The sequence below is a fragment of the Oncorhynchus clarkii genome, chromosome 2 (assembly GCF_045791955.1).
Source record: "Oncorhynchus clarkii lewisi isolate Uvic-CL-2024 chromosome 2, UVic_Ocla_1.0, whole genome shotgun sequence".
Taxonomy (NCBI): Eukaryota; Metazoa; Chordata; class Actinopteri; order Salmoniformes; family Salmonidae; genus Oncorhynchus; species Oncorhynchus clarkii.
Genome location: NC_092148.1, coordinates 16,272,004 through 16,294,828, shown reverse-complemented (window position 1 = coordinate 16,294,828; position 22,825 = coordinate 16,272,004). Strand labels below are relative to the sequence as shown.

General features: G+C 43.4%; 1 protein-coding gene across 1 annotated transcript in view; it reads left to right on the top strand.

Annotated features, from left to right (window-relative positions):
- LOC139422890 (zinc finger protein 236-like) overlaps nucleotides 1–21,752 on the top strand; it is a 43,814-nt gene extending 22,062 nt beyond the window's left edge. Inside the window, exons 2-3 of the mRNA XM_071174341.1 lie at nucleotides 12,236–12,301; nucleotides 12,524–21,752. Coding sequence (XP_071030442.1) covers nucleotides 12,573–20,774 — 8,202 coding nt within the window. The 5' untranslated portion in view covers nucleotides 12,236–12,301; nucleotides 12,524–12,572 and the 3' untranslated portion in view covers nucleotides 20,775–21,752. The remainder of the gene's footprint in view (nucleotides 1–12,235; nucleotides 12,302–12,523) is intronic.
- Nucleotides 21,753–22,825: the final 1,073 nt, after the last annotated feature.

Sequence of the window (22,825 nt, the reverse complement as noted above, 5' to 3'; positions counted from 1 at the left end):
GATGACATCTTTCTGTATATTATGAAATGCTATATGCAGGGCTCCCTTGTAAAAGCCACACTGGTCTTAACAGTGACTCCCTGATTTAAATAAAGTAATAGAAATTGTGAAGAGAAATTATTGGCAGGTTTCAACTCTAAGCAGGAAGTCACACTGTGTATGATAATGGCTAAATTTAAGATTGGCTTTGCTTACTGGGACATTAGTTAGTGTAATTAGCCATATGCAAAGATGCTGTGTATGCAATCCACCTGTTGCTCTTGCTGCGGGCGATTCCCTGATCCACCTCTACGCAGACAACACCATTCTGTATACTTCTGGCCCTTCCTTGGACACCGTTTTCTAACCTCCAAACGAGCTTCAATGCCATACAACACTCCTTCCGTGGCCTCCAACTGCTCTTAAACACTAGTAAAACCAAATGCATGCTTTTCAACCGTTCGCTGCCTGCACCCGCACGCCCGACTAGCATCACCACGCTGGATGGTTCCGACCTAGAATATGTGGACACCTATAACTACCTAGGTGTCTGGCTAGACTATAAACTCTCCTTCCAGACTCATATCAAACATCTCCAATCCAAAATCAAATCTAGAATCGGCTTTCTATTTCGCAACAAAGCCTCCTTCACTCACGCCGCCAAACTTACCCTAGTAAAACTGACTATCCTACCGATCCTCGACTTTGGCGATGTCATCTACAAAATGGCTTCCAATACTCTACTCAGCAAACTGGATGCAGTTTATCACAGTGCCATCCGCTTTGTTACTAAAGCACCTTGTACAACCCACCACTGCGACCTGTATGCTCTAGTCGGCTGGCCCTCGCTACATATTCGTCGCCAGGCCCACTGGCTCCAGGTCATCTACAAGTCCATGCTAGGTAAAGCTCGTAGCACCCGTAGCACGCGCTCCAGCAGGTGTATCTCACTGATCATCCCTAAAGCCAACACCTCATTTGGCCGCCTTTCCTTACAGTTCTCTGCTGCCTGTGACTGGAACGAATTGCAAAAATCGTTGAAGTTGGAGACTTTTATCTCCCTCACAAACTTTAAACATCTGCTATCTGAGCAGCTAACCGATCGCTGCTGCTGTACATAGTCCATCGGTAGATAGCCCACCCAATTTACCTACCTCATCCCCATACTGTTTTTATTTATTTACTTTTCTGCTCTTTTGCACACCAGTATCTCTACCTGCACATGTTCATCTGATCATTTATCACTCCAGTGTTAATCTGCTAAATTTTTATTATTCACTCCTATGGCCTATTTATTGCCTACCTCATGCCTTTTGCACACAATGTATATAGATTATTTTTTTCTACTATGTTATTGACTTGTTTGTTTACTCCATGTGTAACTCTTGTTGTCGGCTCACACTGCTATGCTTTATCTTGGCCAGGTCGCAGTTGCAAATGAGAACTTGTTCTCAACTAGCCTACCTGGTTAAATAAAGGTGAAAAAAAATAGAAAGTGATAAAACATCTGAAGATCTGCAGTAAAACACACGCTTTACTGTATGAGGGTGACCGTAGTTATGTTTCACAACTGTCCTAATTTAACTAACGGCTCTACTTAACCCTCCTCCAGTGGTAATCAACCATAGCCTTAGTGTGGGTTTTGTCTTTGAGTTGTGTAAATAAATTATCTACGTTTAATTCTCACCTGATGGGAGTTTAGTTACAAATGTAAAATGTCATTGTGCCTCAGGGCAGTGTTTCCCAAACCCAACATCGAGTAGGCCTACTTTCAAACATTTCACTTAGGCTATTTTATCTACCTAACACTTTGATCAATTCCAGTAGCTTAACTAATCATCAAGCCCTTGATGTGTTGAATCTGGTCAGCTAGTACTGGAATAGACCAGATAAGGGGAATAGCTGGGAGAGGTTTAGGAAACACTACCTCTGTCATATTACGGAGTCTACCCAAGAAGAAGACTATGACCCTGTCCAGAAACAACCCTCTACCTACCCCCTAGGTCTGAGAGCAGCCTAGCTTATCAAAGGGAAACATAAATTGCACCCATCCGTAACCTTCAGAAGTGCCTAAGCTCTAGGGGGTATAGGGTTGTGCCCCCATTGAATTGGTGGAGGCATGGGCTAGTATAACAATAATTTCCTTTTCAAATTAGTGAAGGGAAGTGAAGAACTGCACGCACACATTGGGAGAAAGGGGAGAGAAATGGTGCATTTGGAAAGTATTCAGAACCTTTACTCAGTAATTTGTGGAAGCACCTTTGGCAGTGATTACAGCCTCTAGCCTTCTTGGGTATGACGCTACAGGCTTGGCACACCTGTATTTGTGGAGTTTCTCCCATTTTTCTCTGCAGATCCTCTCAAGCTCTGGCAGGTTAGACGGGGAGCATTGCTGCACAGCAATTTTCAGGTCTTTCCAGAGATGTTTGATTAGGTTCAAGTCCGGGCTCTGGCTGGACAACTCAAGGACATTCAGAGACTTGTCCCGAAGCCACTCTTGTGTTGTCTTGGCTGTGTGCTTAGGGTCATTGTCCTGTTCTAAAAACCTGTTTTTGTCCTGTTAGAATGGGGCGAAGGTTCACCTTCCGAGGTCCGAACCCATCTGGAGCAGGTTTTCATCAAGGATCTCTATGTACTTTGCTCTGTTCATTTTATCCTTAATCCTGACTAATCTCCCAGTCCCTGCTTCTGAAAAACATAATCACATTCAGGCCAAAGAGTTCAATCTTGGTTTCATCAGACCAGATAATCTTGTTTCTCATGGTCTGAGTCATTCAGGTGCCTTTTGGCAAACTAAGTGGGCTGTCATGTGCCTTTTACTGAGGAGTGGCTTCCCTCTGACCACTCTACCATAAAGGCCTGATTGGTGGAGTGCTGCAGAGATGGTTGTCCTTCAGGAAGGTTCTCCCATCTCCGCAGAGGAACTCTGAAGCTCTGGCAGAGTGACCATCGGGTTCTTGGTCACCTCCCAGACCACGGCCCTTCTCCCCTGATTGCTCAGTTTGGCCGGGCAACCAGCTCTCGGAAGACTCTTGGTGGTTCCAAACTTGTTCCATTTTTAAGAATTATGGAGGCCACTGTATTATTCAAATCAAATGTTATTTGTCACATGCGCCGAATACAACCGCTGAAGACCTTACAGTGAAATGGTTACTTGCAAGCCCTTAACACTTATTTCTATTAAAACGGCATGGTTAGTTAAGTAAAAAATGGATCAATAAAAGTATCAAATAATTAGAGCAGCAGTAAAATAACAATAGCGAGGCTATATACAGGGGGTACCAGTGCGGGGGGCACTGGTTTGTCAAGGTAATTGAGTTAATATGTACATGTAGGTTGAGTTAAAGTGATTATGCATATTTAATAAACAAGAGTAGCAGTAGCTTAAGAGAGTGCAGGGGGGGCAATGCAAATAGTCTGGGTAGCCATTTGATTAGCTGTTCAGGAGTCTTATGGCTTGGGGTAGAAGTTGTTAAGAAGCCCTTTGGACCTAGACTTGGTGCTCTGGTACCGCCTGCCGTACGGTAGCAGAGAGAACAGTCTATGACTAGGGTGGCTGATGTCTGACAATGTTTAGGGCCTTCCTCTCACACCGCCTGGTATAGGGGTCCTGGATGGCAGGAAGCTTGGCCCCAGTGATGTCCTGGGCCGTCTGCACTACCCTCTGTAGTGCATTGCGGTCAGAGGCCAAGCAGTTGCCATACCAGGCAGTGATGCAACCAGTCAGGATTATCTCAATGGTGCAGCTGTAGAACCTTTTTGAGGATCTGAGGACCCATGCCAAGTCTTTTCAGTCTCCTGAGAAGGAAGAGGTTTTGTCATGCCCTCTTCACGACTGTCTTGGTGTGATTGGACCATGATAGTTTGTTGATGTGGACACCAAGGAACTTAAAGCTCTCAACCTGCTCCACTACAGCCCTGTTAATGAGCATGGGGGCGTGCTCGGTTTTCCTTTTCCTGTAGTCCACATGCATCTCTTTTGTCTTGATCACGTTGAGGGAGAGGTTGTTGTCCTGGCATCAGACGGCCAGGTCTCTGACCTTCCTAAAAAGCTGTCTCATCATTGTCGGTGATCAAGCCTACCACTGTTGTCATCTGCAAACATGATGTTGGAGTTGTGCATGGCCATGCAGTCATGGGTGAACAGGGAGTAGAGGAAGTGACTGAGCACACAACTCTGAGGGGCCCCCGTGTTAAGGATCTGCGTGGAGGATGTGTTGTTACCTACTCTTACCACCTGGGGGCGGCCCATCAGGATCTAGTTGCAGAGGGAGGTGTTTAGTCCCAGTGTCCTTAGCTTAGTGATGAGCTTTGAGGGCACAATGGTGTTGAACGCTGCTGTTCATTGACTACAGCTCAGGTGGGAAAGGGCAGTGAGGAGTGCAATAGAGATTGCATCATCTGTTGGGGCGGTATGCAAATTGGAGTGGGTCTAGGGTTTCTGGGATAATGGTGTAAAAATCACATTTATTTATAAAGCCCTTCTTACATCAGCTGAAATCTCAAAGTGCTGTACAGAAACCCAGCCTAAAACTCCAAACAGCAAGCAATGCAGGTGTAGAAGCATGGTGGCTAGGAAAAACTCCCTAGAAAGGCCAGAAACCTAGAGAGGAACCAGGCTATAACGGAACATGGCCAAGATGATCAAATGTACATAGATGACCAGCAGATTCAAATAATAATGATCACAGTGGTTGTTGAGGGTGCATCAGATCAGCATCGAGCGTGCAAAATGTCAGTTTGCTTTTCATAGCCGATCATTCAGAGTATCTCTAGCCCTCCTGCTGTCTCTAGAGAGTTGAAAACAGCAGGTCTGGTACAGGTAGCACGTTTGGTGAACAGGTCAGGGTTCCATAGCCGCAGGCAGAACAGTTGAAACTGAAGCAGCAGCACTGCCAGGTGGACTGGGGACAGCAAGGAGTCATCAGGCCAGGTTGTCCTGAGGCATGGTCCTAGGGCTCAGGTCCTCTGAGAGAGAGAGAGAGAATTAGAGAGCATACTTAAATTCACACAGGACACCGGATAAGACCGGAGAAATAATCCAGATATAACAGACTGACCCTAGCCCCCCGACACAAACTACTGCAGCATAAATACTGGAGGCTGAGACAGGAGGGGTCGAGAGACACTGGCCCCGTTCGACGATTCCCCCGGACAGGGCCAAACAGGCAGGATATAACCCCACCAACTTTGCCAAAGCACAGCCCCCACACCACTAGGGTGATATCTTCAACCACCAACTAACCATCCTGAGACAAGGCCGAGTATAGCCCACAAAGATCTCCGCCACGGCACAACCCAAGGGGGGCGCCAACCCAGACAGGAAGATCACGTGAGTGACTCAACCCACTCAACGGCATGGAAGAGCACCAGTAAGCCAGTGACTCAACCCCTGTAATAGGGTTAGAGGCAGAGAATCCCAGTGGAGAGCGGGGAATCGGCCAGGCAGACACACCAAGGGCGGTTCATTGCTCCAGTGCTTTTCCGTTCACCTTCACACTCCTGGGCCAGACTACACTCAATCATAGGACCTACTGAAGAGATGAGTCTTCAATAAAGACTTAAAGGTTGAGACCGAGTCTGCGTCTCTCACATGGGTAGGCAGACCATGCCATAGAAATTGAGCTCTTTTGGAGAAAGCCCTGCCTCCAGCTGTTTGCTTAGAAATTCTAGGGACAGTTAGGAGGCCTGCGTCTTGTGACCGTAGCGTACGTGTAGGTAGGGGGATATAGAGGGATATACACTGCTCAAAAAAATAAAGGGAACACTTAAACAACACAATGTAACTCCAAGTCAATCACACTTCTGTGAAATCAAACTGTCCACTTAGGAAGCAACACTGATTGACAATAAATTTCACACGCTGTTGTGCAAATGGTATAGACAACAGGTGGAAATTATAGGCATTTAGCAAGACACCCCCAATAAAGGAGTGGTTCTGCAGGTGGGGACCACAGACCACTTCTCAGTTCCTATGCTTCCTGGCTGATGTTTTGGTCACTTTTGAATGCTGGCGGTGCTTTCACTCTAGTGGTAGCATGAGACGGAGTCTACAACCCACACAAGTGGCTCAGGTAGTGCAGCTCATCCAGGATGGCACATCAATGCGATCAGGTCAGAAACAGACTCCATGAGGGTGATATGAGGGCCCGACGTCCACAGGTGGGGGTTGTGCTTACAGCCCAACACCGTGCAGGACGTTTGGCATTTGCCAGAGAACACCAAGATTGGCAAATTCGCCACTGGTGCCCTGTGCTCTTCACAGATGAAAGCAGGTTCACACTGAGCACGTGACAGACGTGACAGTCTGGCGACGCCGTGGAGAACGTTCTGCTGCCTGCAACATCCTCCAGCATGACTGGTTTGGCGGTGGGTCAGTCATGGTGTGGGATGGCATTTCTTTGGGGGGCCGCACAGCCCTCCATGTGCTCGCCAGAGGTAGCCTGACTGCCATTAGGTACCGAGATGAGATCATCAGACCCCTTGTGAGACCATATGCTGGTGCGGTTGGCCCTGGGTTCCTCCTAATGCAAGACAATGCTAGACCTCATGTGGCTGGAGTGTGTTAGCAGTTCCTGCAAGAGGAAGGCATTGATGTTATGGACTGGCCCGCCCGTTCCCCAGACCTGAATCCAATTGAGCACATCTGGGACATCATGTCTCGCTCCATCCACCAACGCCACGTTGCACCACAGACTGTCCAGGAGTTGGCGGATGCTTTAGTCCAGGTCTGGGAGGAGATCCCTCAGGAGACCATCCCCCACCTCATCAGGAGCATGCCCAGGCGTTGTAGGAAGGTCGTACAGGCACATGGAAGCCACACACACTACCGAGCCTCATTTTGACTTGTTTTAAGGACATTACATCAAAGTTGGATCAGCCTGTAGTGTGGTTTTCCACTTTAATTTAGAGTGTGACTCCAAATCCAGACCTCCATGGGTTGATACATTTGATTTCCATTGATAATTTGTGTGATTTTGTTGTCCGCACATTCAACTATGTAAAGAAAAAAGTATTTAATAAGAATATTTAATTCATTCAGATCTAGGATGTGTTATTTTAATGTTCCCTTTATTTTATTTTTTTATTTTTTTGAGCAGTGTATATGGCATGACCAAATAGGAAAGATAGGTAGGAGCATGCCCATGTAATGCTTTGTAGGTTAGCAGTAAAATCTTGAAATCAGCCCTTGCCTTAACAGGAAGCCAGTTTAGAGAGGCTAGCACTGGAATAATATGATCACATTTTTTGGTTCTAGTCAAGATTCTAGCAGCCGTGTTTAACACTAACTTGTGTTTATTTAGTGCTTAATCCGGGTAGCCGGAAAGTAGAGCATTGCAGTAGTCCAACCTAGAAGTGACGATCTGCATTTTTGGACAAAGTTTCTGATTTTTGCAATGTTACGTAGATGCAAAAAAGCTGTTCTTGAAACAGTCTTGATATGTTCGTCAAAAGAGTTTAGGGTCCAGAGTAACGCCGAGGTCCTTCAGTTTTATTTGAGACGACTGTACAACCATCAAGATGAATTGGTGTTGATATGAGCCATGACCAGCCTGTCAAGGCACTTCACGTCTACAAATGTGAGTGCTACGGGTCGGTAGTTTAGGCAGATTAACTTTGTGTCCATGGGCACAGGGACTATGGTGGTCTGCTTCAAACATGTTGGTATTAGACTGTCAGCGACAGGTTGAAAATGTCAATGAAGACATTGGCCAGTTGGTCCGCGAATGCTCCAAGTACACATCCTGGTAATCCATCTGGCCCTGCAACTTGGTGAATGTTGACCAGTTTTAAAGGTCTTACTCACATAGTCGTCCGGAACAGCTCATGCTCTCATGCGTGTTACTTTCCTCGAAGCGAGCATTTAGGTAATTTAGCTCGTCTGGTAAGCTTGTGTCACTGGGCAGCTCGCGGCTGTGTTTCCATTTGTAGTCTGTAATAGTTTGCAAGCCCTGCCGACGAGCGTCGGAGCCGGTGTAGTACGATTCAATCTTAGTCATGTATTGACGCTTTGCCTGTTTGATGGTTCGTAGGAGGTCATAGCGGGATTTCTTATAAACTTCCCAGATTAGAGTCCTGCTCCTTGAAAGTGGCAGCTCTACCATTTAGCTCAGTGCGGATGTTGCCTGTAAATCCATGGCTTCTTGTTGGGTTATGTACGTACGGTCACTGTGGGGACGACGTCATCGATGCACTTATTGATGAAGCCAATGACTGATGTGGTGTACTCCTCAATGCCATCGAAAAAATCCCGGAACAGATTCCAGTCTGTGCTAGCAAAACAGACCTTTAGCTTAGCATCTGCTTCATCTGACCACTTTCTTATTGACTGAGTCACAGTGCTTCCTGCTTTAGATTTTGCTTGTAAGCCGGAATCAGGAGCATAGAATTATGGTCAGATTTGCCAAATGGAGGGCGAGGGAGAGCTTTGTGTGTGGATTAAAGGTGGTCTACAGTTTTCTTTTTCCTCTGGTTGCACATTTAACATGCTGGGAGAAATTAGATAAAACAGATTTGAGTTTGCCTGCATTAAAATTCCCCAGCCACTAGGACTTACGCCTCGATGAGTGTTTTCCTGTTTGCTTATGGTGGTGTACAGCTCATTTAGTGCGGTTCTTGTCCCAGCATCGGTTTGTTGTGGTAAATGGACAGCTACAAAGAATATAGATGAAAAACGTTTGGTAAATAGTGTGGTCTACAGCTTATCATAAGATACTCTACTTTGCGCGATCAAAACCTTGAGACTTCCTTAGAATTTGTCTACCAGCTGTTTACAAATCCACACAGACGGCCACCCCTTGTCTTTCCAGGGGCAGCTGTTCTATCCTGCTGAAAAAGCGTAAAACCCGGCAGCTGTATGTTATTCATGTCGTCGTTCAGCTACGAGTCGGTGAAACAGTTTTTAATGTCCCGTTGGTAGGATATACGTGATCGTAGTTTGTCTATTTTATTATCCAATGATTGTATGTTGGCTAATAGGAATGGAGGTAAAGGCAGATTACCCAGTCGCCGTCGGATCATTACAAGGCACCCAGACCTGCTTCCCCGATATATCTTTCTCCTGCGAATGACGGGGATAAGGGCCTTGTCGGGCGTCTGAAGTAAATCCTTCACGTCCAACTGGTTAGCCCCTGTAGGGTATGTGGGACGCTAGCATCCCACCTGGCCAACTTCCAGTGAGATTGCAGAGCGCCAAATACAAATGCAGAAATACTCATTATAAAAAATCTGAAAAGATACAACTATTTTACATGAACTTCTTTTGAATCCAACCACGGTGTCAGATTTCAAAAATGCTTTACGGCGAAAGCATACCTTACAATTATTTGAGAACATAGCCCAGAAGACAACCATTACAAACAGTAACCAGCCAAGTAGAAAAGTTACAGAAGTCAGAAGTAGAGAAAATTAAATCACTTACCTTTGATCTTCATATGGTTGCACTCAGAAGACATTCATTTATTCAATAAATGTTCCTTTTGTTTGATAAAGTCTCTGTTTTGTTCCCGTTTTCTAAAGTAATCCACAGGCTCAAACGCAGTCAAAACAGGAAGACGACAAATCCAAATTGTATCCGTAAAGTTCATAGAAACATGTCAAACGATGTTTATATTCAATCCTCAGGTTGTTTTTAGCCTAAATAATCGATAATATTTCAATCGGACAATAACGTCGTCAATATAAAAGGTAAACAAGAAAGGCACTCTCTCGGTCGCGTGCATGAAAAAGCTCTGACACGGCAGGGTGCACGCATTCAGACTGCTCTTACTCGCTCATTTTTCAGAATTCAAGCCTGAAACAATTTCTAAAGACTATTGACATCTAGTGAAAGGCATAGGAACTGCAATTTGAGTCCTAAGTCAATGGATACTGTAATGGTATTGAATAGAAAACTACAATAACAAAAAATCCTACTTCCTGAATGGATTTTTCTCAGGTTTTCGCCTGCCAAATCAGTTCTGTTATACTCACAGACACTATTTTAACAGTTTTGGAAACGTTAGTGTTTTCTATCCAAATATACTAATTATATGCATATCCTATCTTCTGGGCCTGAGTAGAAGGCAGTTTAATTTGGGCATGCTTCTCATCCAAAATTCCAAATGCTGCCCCCTACCCTAGAGAAGGGTAACTAACTTCTTATCCGGTGAAATTGCAGAGCGCGAAATTCAAACTCCAGAATTATAAATATTTAACTTTCATAAAATCACAATTATAATACATTAAAATACGCTGTGTCAGATTTCAAAAAAGGCTTTACGGCAAAAGCACACCATGAGATTATTTGAGGACAGCGGTCCCCGCATACAAAAGCATGAAAAACATATTTCAACCAGGCAGGTGCGCCACGAAAGTCAGAAATAGCGATATAATAAATGCCTTACCTTTGATCTTCTTCTGTTGGCACTCCAAAAGGTCCCAGATACATCACAAATGGTCCTTTTGTTCGATAATGTCCTTCTTTATATCCATAAAAACTCAGTTTAGCTGGTGCGCTTCAGTCAATAATCCACTCAGTTTGCCTCCTTCAAAATGCATACAAAATGAATCCCAAACGTTACTAATAAACTTTTCCAAACAAGTCAAACAACGTTTATAATCAAACATTAGGTACCCTAATACATACATAAACAACATTTAAGACAGAGAATTGTTATAGTCTTTACTGGAGAAAAATACCAAAGAATGCCACGCGTTTGGAAACACTACTGCCAAAATGGGAGCCACCTAGAAAAACTACAATTTCTGGCTAATTTTTCCAAAACCCAGCATTAAACTCTTTCTAAAGACTGCAGTTCCTAGGGCTTCCACTAGATGTCAACAATCTGGGAGGATTTTGCCTTGTAATAAAAGTGACCGCCATTGAAAACAGTGGTAGGCTGAACATTTATTTGGGGGATGGTTTGTCCTCAGGGTTTCACCTGACATATCAGTTCTGTTATACTCACAGACATAATTTTAACCGTTTTAGGTACTTTAGAGTGTTTTCTATCCAATTATATGCATAACCTAGCTTCTGGGCCTGAGTAACAGGCAGTTTACTTTGGACACGCGTTTCATCCGGATGTGAAAATACTGCCCCCTACCCAAGAGAGGTTAAAGAAAAACTCTTCTTCCAGTATGGGTTGAGTAATCGCTGTCCTGATATCTGGGAACTATTTTTGTTCATTAGAGATAGTGGCAGAAACATTTTGTACAAAATAAGTTACAAATAACGCTAAAGAAACCACACAGTAGTACAATTTGGTTAGGGGACCGTAAAACGTCAGCCATTCTTCAATTATTTTCTTGGGGCCCTTCAATGCTGTGCCTCGATACAATCCTGTCTTGGAGCCCTATGGACAATTCCTTTGACCTCATGGCTTGGTTTTGCTCTGACATGCACTGTCAACTGTAGGACCTAATATTGACAGGTGTGTGCCTTACCAAATCATGTCCAATTAATAGAATTTACCACAGGTGCACTCCAAGTTGTAGAAACATCTCAAGGATATTCAATGGAAACAGGATGCACCTGAGCTCAATTTTGAGTCTCATAGGAAAGGGTCTGAATAGTTCTGTAAATAGGGTATTTCTGTTTATTTTTTTATACATTTAAAAAATGACAACCTGTTTTTGTTTTGTCATTATGGGGTATTGTGTGTAGATTTAAGGGGGGGTGGGGTGATTTAATCCATTATAGAATAAGGCTGTAACGTAACAAAATGTGGAAACTGAGAAGAGGTCTGAATACTTTCCGAATGCAACTGTAGCTTTTGGGTTGTTTCTGGACATTGCCATCTTACTACTGCTCTTAGCTGGTAGATCTCTCTAGTAAAGACTATGACGGTGTAGCCTAATACCCCTTTCTCTACCGTGCCAACCAAGATTGTACTTTGCTGGCTTAGATATTTTCTTTTCACATTGTTGGAACTGTGCTGGAAAGGACAACTATGGTGGATGCATAATCAGGCCGGCAAAGTACAGCTTGGGTACAGGGCTCCACAAATGCTTCTAAATTGACTACCCTACCTCCAACAAGGAAAAGGTTTGCAAACTGTGGAAAAATAAACAGTGCCTATACTGAGCCAGAGGAGTTTGTGAATTTGAAATCCTTTTGTATTTCGACTCATGAACCTCTGCAAGCTCTGTTCCAATGACATTGGCCCATTCAGAAATGGTTAAATGTAATGACGTCCTGATTTGGTGTTACTTTCTATCAACATAAAAAAGTTTGAAGACCAATTTTGATGACCTTTTCTGTTTCATTTTCTAGCTTCATGGGTAAATGTAGCCTTACCCACATCAACCTGGACCCCATACACACATGCTAAAGCAGGTGGTGAGTATTTGGTCCAATTGTTTTGCATGCAGAGACAAACGTGACAAGAAATGTAGCCTAACGAATGTAGACATTTGCCTTAATCTTGATATGGTGTACTCTCCTTATACAGCTAACATTTGATCACCAATACCCACTTCTACCAAGGTATTTTAATGAACTGTATGTGGTATCAGTGTGTGCAATATTCAATATCTTTCATGTATATGTATTCTCTTTCAGGATTGGGTTTTGGAAAACAGTGTTCCCAGGTCACCTGTGGAGGTCGAGCATGGCTCAAGGATTTAACACTTGTTTTCGGAACCTTCCGCCATTGTCGTCGGATTCAAGGACTTTGAATGTGCCTTTGGAATCTGAAGATAGTTTGGCGCACCACCTTGAAAGTCTCATTGAACATAATGACCTTTCCAACACCGTGGTTTCACCGGAAAACATTTCCTCAGACTTGAACTTGAGTTCAAACTTTTTCTCAAATTCCAATACTAGTTCTGATTTTGTACAACAGAAATACTATGATGACGTCGTTTGGCAAGATGAGGGTCAACCAGTACATCATGAAGGTCAGTTTAACCACACAAGCAACAGCCTATTTGCCTCAGCTAGAGCAGCCAGTTCAAGTAATTGCCTCTCAACTTCAGGTGCAAACCTAAACCCCCATGATCTTAAACAAGAATGTGACTTATTGAACCTTTCCATTCCAGAGGACTACTCAGATGTTAGTAGCTGCTCAGAGTCCAATGTTGACAGGAAAGGGCCTTCTTGTGAAATGTTAAAACATGGTTCAAATGATTCTCCACTGGTTGCAGATGACCAGAAGGAAAATGAATGTGCATGGAAGAGCCCAAAGACCACCACAGGTTCCCCAGAAAGCATGTCTACAACAGAGAGTGAGGTAGAGGAGGATCAAGATGAACCACCAGAGAAGGAAAAGGAGACATTCATGATGCAAGAGAATAAATACTCGGAGACCTCCGGTGCTCCAGAAAGCCTATCTGTTTCAGAGGACGAGGGAGAAAAGGATCATCTGGATGGAGAAGCACATGAGAAAGATGAGACTTGCATGGAGCAAGATGATCAACACACAGACTCTCCCTCAGGTGGCGAAAAAAGTTTGACTGCCTCAGTGAATGAGAGAAAAGAGGAACTGGATGATGAAGCACAGAATGCGGAAGAGGAATGCATGGAGGAAGAGGATCGGTACTCAAATGTCAGTAGCCTAGAGGGCCAAAATGAAGGAACCATTGTAAGCGAGAGCTTTAAAGAGGAAGAGCATTCATTATCCCAAGGAACTATGGACTCGCAGGGTATCGATGCATCCAATGCTCAAGATTCTGCTCACAAGCTGAATGATAATACCTGTGCCTTTGAATATCAGGATCCAGTAAAGGATAATGACTCTTTAAAGGTTGCTGGTCAAGAAAATGGCAAAAGTTCCTCTGTCATTTGTGGATTAGGCCTTGGGGGTAGCAATCAAACGTTTGAGTCTTGTTTGGAATTCCCTGAAAATCAATCGCTGAAAACTAGATTTCAGGAGATCGTTGGTAGTGGCACTCAAAGTACAAACTCAACCTATGAGGAAAGTGCAAGTGATTCCATTCGTGGAAGTGGAGGGAAAGAGGATCACAGTAGCTTTGATTTTTTGGAGCGTTGTTTAGGTCTGAACAACTTTGGAATTGAACAGAAGTCCTGTATTGAAAATGAGTGGCTAAGACCTATCGATGAGTCAAATGTATCATCTTGTTTGGACGAGGACCAGGCATCCCAACAGAACCTAATGCGCCATATCAAGCCACCAGACCTTGTGAGAGCTGGTCTTGAAAACACAAGAAAGACATTTCATAAAGTATACACAGCAGATGATGAGCAAGAACCCCCAGTGCTAAGTGAATGCTACGGTGAACCATTGTCAAGAGAAGATTGTATGAGTGACACTGAGGGTAATCAGGAAAGGGGGGAGACCGGGTCTATTGATTCAACTGAGTTGAACCAGGAGGGAGGAGATTCAACTATTGATAACATTGAAGACGAGAGGGATTTTGAGGACCAAGCAGCTCAGTTGAAATCCTCACTGCATATGAGGAAATGCATGCACCCTATTGTACTGCTCAGGAACTCTGAACTAAAAAATGACACAGGTGGGGCTTATCAGTGTGCAGCATGCCAACAGGCTACACAAAGTATAGACCATCTAATTGAGCACCACCATTGTAACCACTCTGAGAACAAATTCAATTTCTGTCAGACCTGTGGTACTTACTTGACATGTGATTCACTAGCCAAGAAACATCAGTGTGGTATTATTGATGAAAATGCACAACTCTCTTCTAATATGAAACCCCAGAAGAGAAAATCAACCGGGCATGCTTTTCACAAATGTAGATACTGCACACATACATTTTACAGACTCTGTGATTACAACAAGCATGTGCAGAGGCACTCGGGTAGAACTGAACATAAGTGTCATAGGTGTGGCTGTAACTTTTCACAATGTCGTAGTCTGAACAGACATTTACGTGAAAATAAATGCCGGCGTCGAAATTCACAAGTTCCTGTTAAACAAATTCAAACAACCCCACGTCTCAGCATTTACAAAAAGGGAACTGTCCTCCCACCAGACAGCCCCTATGCCAATCTTCCAGATTGTTTTGTGAAACTAGTGGACATTTGCAAGGAGCATGTTTGTCGTCTTTGTGGGAAAAGCTTTGCAAGCAGTGCAAAACTCTACAAGCATGGATACAATGTACACCATACAAAAACCAGGTCATATAAGGTTCGGCCTAAGTGTCAGAACACATACAGGTCATATAAGTGTCAGAAATGCCTGATGACATTCAATTATTCAAGCAATTTTAGCAGGCACAAGAAAAGATGCAAAGGAGCTGAGATGAATGAGAAATTCAAGTGCCCTCTTTGCCCACGCCTTTTCAAATATTCCTACAACCGGTCCCGCCATTTGCGTGAGCAGTGCATTAAAGACTTTACACAGGGAATCTCAGGGAAAGTTGACATGAAATTTCGATGCCCCTTCTGCACCACCACCTTTACTAATGCTTCTAACCGACATAGACACATAAGACTGGTGTGCCTCAAGGAATATATACACAATGAGACTTCAAGGACCAAAGCTGAACGCCAGGAAAACATGGCCCAGAAAGAAACACAAAAGCCGCCACTGAAAACAGCACTGAATCAAAATGAGCCGGGTCTCAAATGCAACTACTGTCCGGCCGTTTTTGCTCATTCTTCTGGAAAGTACAGACACATGAGGAAACATAAGTTGTTTGAAAACACTGGAAAGAAGATCAAGTTCAGGTATTCAAACATAATTCCAATTTCTAACAAGTCCAAGGCTAGTATTGTGGAGCCCAAAGACGGTCCACTCTCCAGTGAAGCCAGCAGCCAGCCCTTTTCCTGTCTCTTCTGTGGAAAATGGTTCAACACTTCATATTCCCTGAAGAAACACATCTGTAGTATGCACATGGGTGACAAACCATATCGCTGCCTGGAATGTGGAAAACGTTTTGGGAAAGAGATCCATCTTGTTGCTCACAAAAAAGTGCACCAGCGAAGGATACAGTGTACTGTTTGCAAGAAGATACTTCCTACCATTGGGGACTTGATTCAACACAGGCAATCTCACATCAAAAAGGGCATGCTTCAGTGCCCAGACTGCCCATCGCAGTTCCAGTACCCAGTGTATCTTCTTCGACATATGGCATCACATCACAAACTTCAGCAAGAGCAGCCACTCAAAGAGAAAAAACAGAGGCACCCCTCAAAACTTGAGCCGCTTGGGTCCTTGCCACCAGTCAAAGAGCAGGAAGAGGGAGAAAAGTTGGGGTGCCCCATATGCCCAGAGGTCTTTCACAGTGGCACAGAACTGAGTAGTCACTGCCTAAACCATGTATCGGAGTCCTCTTCAAGTCAGTGTCCGTTTTGTAAACGCCTCTTCTCTTCCCGCACATCTTTGGTGCGTCATATACGCATTCATACAGGGGAGAAACCATTTTCTTGTCAGAGTTGTGGAGAATCTTTTCGTCGAAAAGAATATCTCCAGTTGCACCAAGAAAAGTGTACAGGTCCACAAAGCAAACAAGAACTGCCCACTATCAAAGAAAGTGAAGATGTCTCATCAAAATCTTTGGTGACAAGAATAAGGAAAGTATACAAATGTTCATACTGTCCCCGGGAATTTGAAAAATTGCCCCGTTTATTATTGCACCACAATGGCCACATGCAAAATACAGTAACCCCCTGTCCAAAATGTGGTAAATGTTACAGACAAAGGCGGAAGTTACATGAAAGACTTTGCAATGGCTCAAACATAAAATCTATAGAGCCAGTGAGCACTGTCTGGCATCCTTGTAGGAATTGTGGGAGGAAGTTTTCAAGAGATTATAATCGAGATGTCCATGAGAGGATTTGCAACTCTGTAAAGCCCTTGCAAAAAAACACCAGCAATTCTGGCAACTCAAACATGCATCCTTGCAGGAATTGTGGAAAGTACTTTACAAGGAGTGATAATCGGAATTTCCATGAGAAGACTTGCAACTCTGCCAAGCCCTTGCAAAAAAACACCATAGAAATTAGGACCAGTAGCAGGGACAAGTTGCAGCACAAATGCCCCCACTGTCCAAGCAAGTTCAAGTACAGAAGTTTTCTCCTGAGACATATTGGGTCACACACTGGAGAAAAATCATATCCATGCATGCACTGTGGTCACAGCTATGGAATCCAATCACGATGCTTACAGCATGAAGCTTTCTGTGATGGTGTTAATAGACAAAAGCCACCAAGCGCCAGCCTTGGTGAATATAAGTGCAATATCTGCACAAAAATCTTCATGAAATCCCGAAACTTAAGGCGGCACATCCTAACGCACACAGAGGTAAAGCCATATCGCTGTAAGGCCTGTGACAGCTGTTTCTCCAGACATGATCATCTAAAACTGCACCAGAGTCGCTGCAAAGGGAAAAGACAACGTTTAGAAGTTCGCATTGCCAAAATTAGTCTGGCAGATGTTGGAATGGGCTGGCAAAATAACCTGAACATTACCGATTCAGGAAAGCAACAAGGGTTTGACTGCAGCATATGTTCAAAGATCTTCCCCTCTCACAGCATTATGTCCCGACATATTGCCATGTCACATGCTATAAGAACCGTCAGTTCATTTACTCATGAAAAATCACTTAAGAGACATATAAACATTGGTGCATGTCAAAGATTTTACGCAAAATCAAAGCTTTCAGAAAAGCTAAATGTTACAAGCCCACCATCTAGAGAGACAAACCGACTTCTACAGAGGATCCAGCTGCAATATAAAGACAAACGCAAATTCAAATGTACCTTTTGCCCTCGCCTTTTCAAAAGTGGTGAGCAATTGAGGGTTCACACCCGCTTGCATACAGGGGAGAAACCTTTTGGATGTTCTAATTGTGGTGAAAGATTTATCCGTAGGGACTACCTGCAGCGCCATTTGAACAGGTGCAAAGGGGAATCTCTTGACAGAGTGCTTTGTGACAGATGTGGCAATGTATTTTCGCAAGACGAACTCGAGAACCATCAACTGACATGTGTTGTCAAGTGTAAATCACCTGCCCGTAGTCGAACTGAGTCCACTGCTGGCAGTCCACCAAAAGGGTTCTCCTGTGCTAATTGCAGTGCCCGCTTCCTGCTGTTCTCACAGCTCCAGCAACACTTTCTCAACACGCATAGAGACACTCCAACAAATCAGGCTTCACCTCTACAGGAGCAGTTGTCTAGCATGGTGAACATAAAAGAGGAGCCTATGGATGAAGGATATGGTGACACTCGGCAGAATAGTGATAACAATCTCATGCTTGATCAAGACAGTGATCCAAACGATATGAACAAACCCATTAAATGTCCACAGTGCAACTTGCACTTTGGAAATAAGGGTGGATTTTCCAGACACATGCGTACACATTTAGGAGAGTACCCATTCAACTGCAAGAAATGCAATAAAGGCTTTTGGAACAAAAACTTATGTCGGAAACATGTAAGGAAATGTAGACTTGTAAAGGTCACGAAGGAAGAAGTTAACACGGACTCTGTAATTACTTCAGAGCTGGATCCTACTCTTAAAGAGACTGTTCTAGTCTTCAACCAAGGTTACAAAACAACAGGCACTGGGGTTTTGCAGACTAATTTCTCCTGCAAAGATGACTTGAAGGATTTAACACTGCAGAATTCCTCTGGAAATCAAGGCAAAGGAAGATCTTCCCATGATAGAAGACATAGTGGTCAACAAGTCCCAGGCAACAAGTACCAGTGCTCAGAGTGCGATAGAAGTTTCACAGATGGGCTTCTGCTCATCAGCCATTTAGAGGACCATGGGCGTGAGGAGCTAGAAAGAAAAAAGAAATTCTGCCAGCCTTGTGGTAAGACGTTTGCTAATCCTTCAGACCTAGCAAGGCATATGAGAGGCCACTGGAATGAGAAGATATTTTCTTGCCCACAATGTCCACAGACTTTTCCCTGTCCTTCTGACCTTGACATCCATAGAACTTGTCATGACTCAAATAGACCATTTGTCTGCAAAGAGTGTCAACAAAGGTTTTGGACTAGTCAATCTTTAGAAAACCATCAAAGCCAAGCTCATTCAAAAGAACTAATTCATACATGCCATGTCTGTAACAAGAACTATTCAATCAGAAGTTCACTTGTTAAACATATTAGGATGAAGCATCAAACCCAGAAGAACATGGATGTTGTTATCCACGTGAAGGAAAAGGAGACTGCAGTGCAAGAGAAATTTGACATGGACGTTGATGTGGATGGAGGAAGTAATGCAAGTAATGATGAAGATGAAAATGATGCTAATGAGGACTCTGACTCTGCAGACTACTTCCCCTGCCATGTCTGTGGGAAAACGTTCACCACATCAGAAAGCCTTGAGGATCACCAACGCTGTCACCTCGGTGAAAAACCTCATGAGTGTGCAGAATGTGGCAAATGTTTTTTCCAGGCAGGGCAACTGCAACAGCACCTTCGGAGCCACAAGTCTGAGTATCAGTGTCAAATATGTGGCAGAGGCTTTGTCTCACTCTTTGCCTTACGCAAACACAAGCATACTCATGGAAAGAGCCGTCAACACCGTTGCTCCAAGTGCCCGCTCAGCTTCACAGGGCCCTCGCAGCTGGCAGAGCACATGGGCACCCACCGCGATGACAATTTCCCTTGTGATATATGTGATCGCACATTCTCCTGCAAGATGAGTCGGGCAGAGCACCGGAAAATCCACACTGAGACAGAGGATGTTCCACCAGAGAGGACTGCATCCCCCTCTCCTACTGCCTCTTCCTCTACAATGAAACACCTTCAATATCGTTGTGGGGTTTGTAATGAACGTTTCAAAGAACCAGAACAACTTTCTGAGCATGGGTGCATGGCTGCCAGAGAGCGACCTTATTCATGCCATGAATGTAATAAGCATTTCTTGCAAGCGTCTCACTTAAATAAGCATGAGCTCAGTCACTACCAAATACCACAATCATACGTGTATCGGTGCAATCAATGCCACATGAGTTTCAACTACCGTCACAATTTTGTCAGTCATTTAAATAAACACGGTGACGATGAGGCTGCAGCAGACGCTCTGAAAGGAGGCTCAGTGACAAATGCTTGGGAAACTGTTTCAGAGAAGAGAACAATTTACAAATGCCCAATTTGCCCTCACAGGTTTGCTCATGCTATAGAATTGGCAAGTCACCTTTCAATACACTCAGAGAACACGTTTGCTTGCAGTGTTTGCAAGTTGACATTTCCCAACAAAAGCAAGCTTGCTGAACATGAGCGGAGCCATCTGACTGCTGCAACACAATACGAGTGCACTGAGTGTGGTCAGAGCTTCTTGGGCAGTGATTTCCCCCAGCACCACTGTGCACGTCGGCAACATGCTGTTATAGACCATGAACGCCCACATCTGTCTAATAGACAGTCAATGGAGGAGGAGCTGGATGTTGGGGAGGACTTCTTTAATTGTACTGTCTGCTTAATGCGATTCTCTTCTCGCGGTAGTCTCCAGCAGCATCTAAACAAAGAGCATCACAATGAACGGCCATTCAAGTGCCAGTCTTGTGGAAAGACCTTTGCTCTGAAGAGATATCTCAGAGACCATGAGCGAAGACAACATAAGTTTGGCACTGAACGAGCCGACCCGACATACAAAGCCACAGACAGTGAGAGCCAGTACAAGTGCTCAGTTTGCCCCAAAACATTAACCTCGGCACACGACCTGTCATTGCATATGAAAGTGCACACCGAACAGGAATCTGGAGGAGACCACCGCTGTGACATGTGCTACAAATCATTCAGTCGACTGTCTCTTCTCAGGCAGCATCAAGAAAGTCATGTTGGGCAAGTTGTATATGAATGCACAGAGTGTGACAAAGCGTTTGCTTTCCCACATCTTCTAGAGGAACATCAAATGTCTCATGCTGCTGGACCATAAGTATTTTCCCACCATCAAAAACCTCCCACTTAACTAAATGTAAAAAGACAAGCTTGACAATGGACATAGAAAAGACCTCCCGCCTCACTGATTGTGTTCAATTATCCAATGAACTCAGTCATGTCATAGAATTTATTTTTATTTTTTCTGGTGCTGTTTGCAGTCAACAAGCAATTTTGTGTTCACACATCCATCTTAATCGTTTAAAGTTTTTGATTGGCTCACAAGATGCTTAACTGTGTTTTTACCCCATGTCTTCTCAAATGTTTGGCCTACAACCTGGTTCGTGGAAAGGTTTAGATTATATTTACAGATTTCCTCCTATTTTAACATTTTATATCTGGTCAGAACTGCAGTTCATTGATACTATTACCTTTCCATAGAGCACTAATTTGTAATAACCTCCATGTTCAATTGTATATAGTTGTTTAAATGTCTTATGTGCCCTGAATGCAATTATAAAAGTTTCAGTTCACATTACACAAAGTGAAATGTAAGCTTTTGACCATGGAATGAATTCCTGACTCTGATAAAGTATAATGGGCTGTCATTGACAGTTTTAGGAATCCATATTGACCAGTTTCTCTTTTTTTTTTCTTTTCTGCTTGCTAATCCATTACTCTGCCTAACCTTCTAAACATATTATCACTTAGACTTTAATAATGACGTGGGATACTTTTAGCCATGTATGATCCATGTAGCTCTTCTAAACATTTGAAAACTTTCCAAATCTAAAACCACAGCATTGTACATTATGTAAATATTACATGATCGTAAACCATTTAAGTATTTGACATGAAATTGACCATTGTTGTAAGCTATTCATTTTCCCTGTGTTAAACATTCTATCATTCATTCAAATGCCTTGTGTTTTGGATGTAGTAGTTCAAGGGCAACATTTGACATTTTTTCCTTATTGGGTGTTACTTTTGTATGAATGGTGTTTCAATCAAAAGACATTAATAAACAAAATAAACCAGTCAACTGGTCATCTGTTGTTGGATTCTTATTGATAACTTTATTTTTAACTGAGTGTATGATTTGTCTTTTTGATTATAAAGTAAGAGGATCTTGAAACTAGTTGTCACAAGCAAAATAATGTTTGCTCATGCATTGGTTATATATATATATATTTTTTTTTTTTTTAGGTTGACTTAATTAGATTTTACACTACATCTTTTGGAAATTTGAATGGGTAAAATCAATTATTTATTTTATTTAACCAGGTAGGCAAGTTGCGAACAAGTTGTCATTTACAATTGTGACCTGGCAAATTGTGCCATGCCCATGCTACATACACTGAGTATACAAAACGATAAGGAACACCTTCCTAATATTACGTTGCACCCCCTTGCCCTCAGAACAGCCTCAATTTGTCGGGGCATGGACTACAAGGTGTCAAAAGCGTTCCACAGGGATGCTGGCCAATGTATATGTCAATGCTTCCCATAGTTGTGAAGTTGGCTGGATGTCCTTTGGGTGGTGGACCATTTGAATGTTTTTTTATTTAATTTAACCTTTAACTAGGCAAGTCAGTTAAGAAAAAAATATTTACAATGATGGCCTACTCTGGCCGATTGTGCGCACCCCTATGGGAATCCCAATAATAGTCGGATGTGATACAGCCTGGATTCTATCAAGGTACTATAGTGACGCCTCTTGCACTGAGCTGCAGTGCCTTAGACCGCTGCGCCACTCGGGAGACCGAGTGATACACAAGGAAAACTGTTGAGTGGAAAAACTCGGCAGCATTGCAGTTCTTGACACACTCAAACCTACCCTGTTCAATGGCACTTAAATATTTTGTCTTGCCCATTCACCCTCTGAATGGCACACATGCACAATCCATGTCTCAATTGTATCTGGGCTTAAAATCCTTTAACCTGTTTCCTCTCCTTCATCTACACTGATTGGAAGTGTATTTAACAAGTGACCTCAATATGGGATCATAGCTTTCACCTGGTCAGTCTGTCATGGAAAGAGCAGGTGGTCCTAATGTTTTGCACACTGTAGATTTTCTGTCCATCCATGTCTAATCAGTGATTGTGACA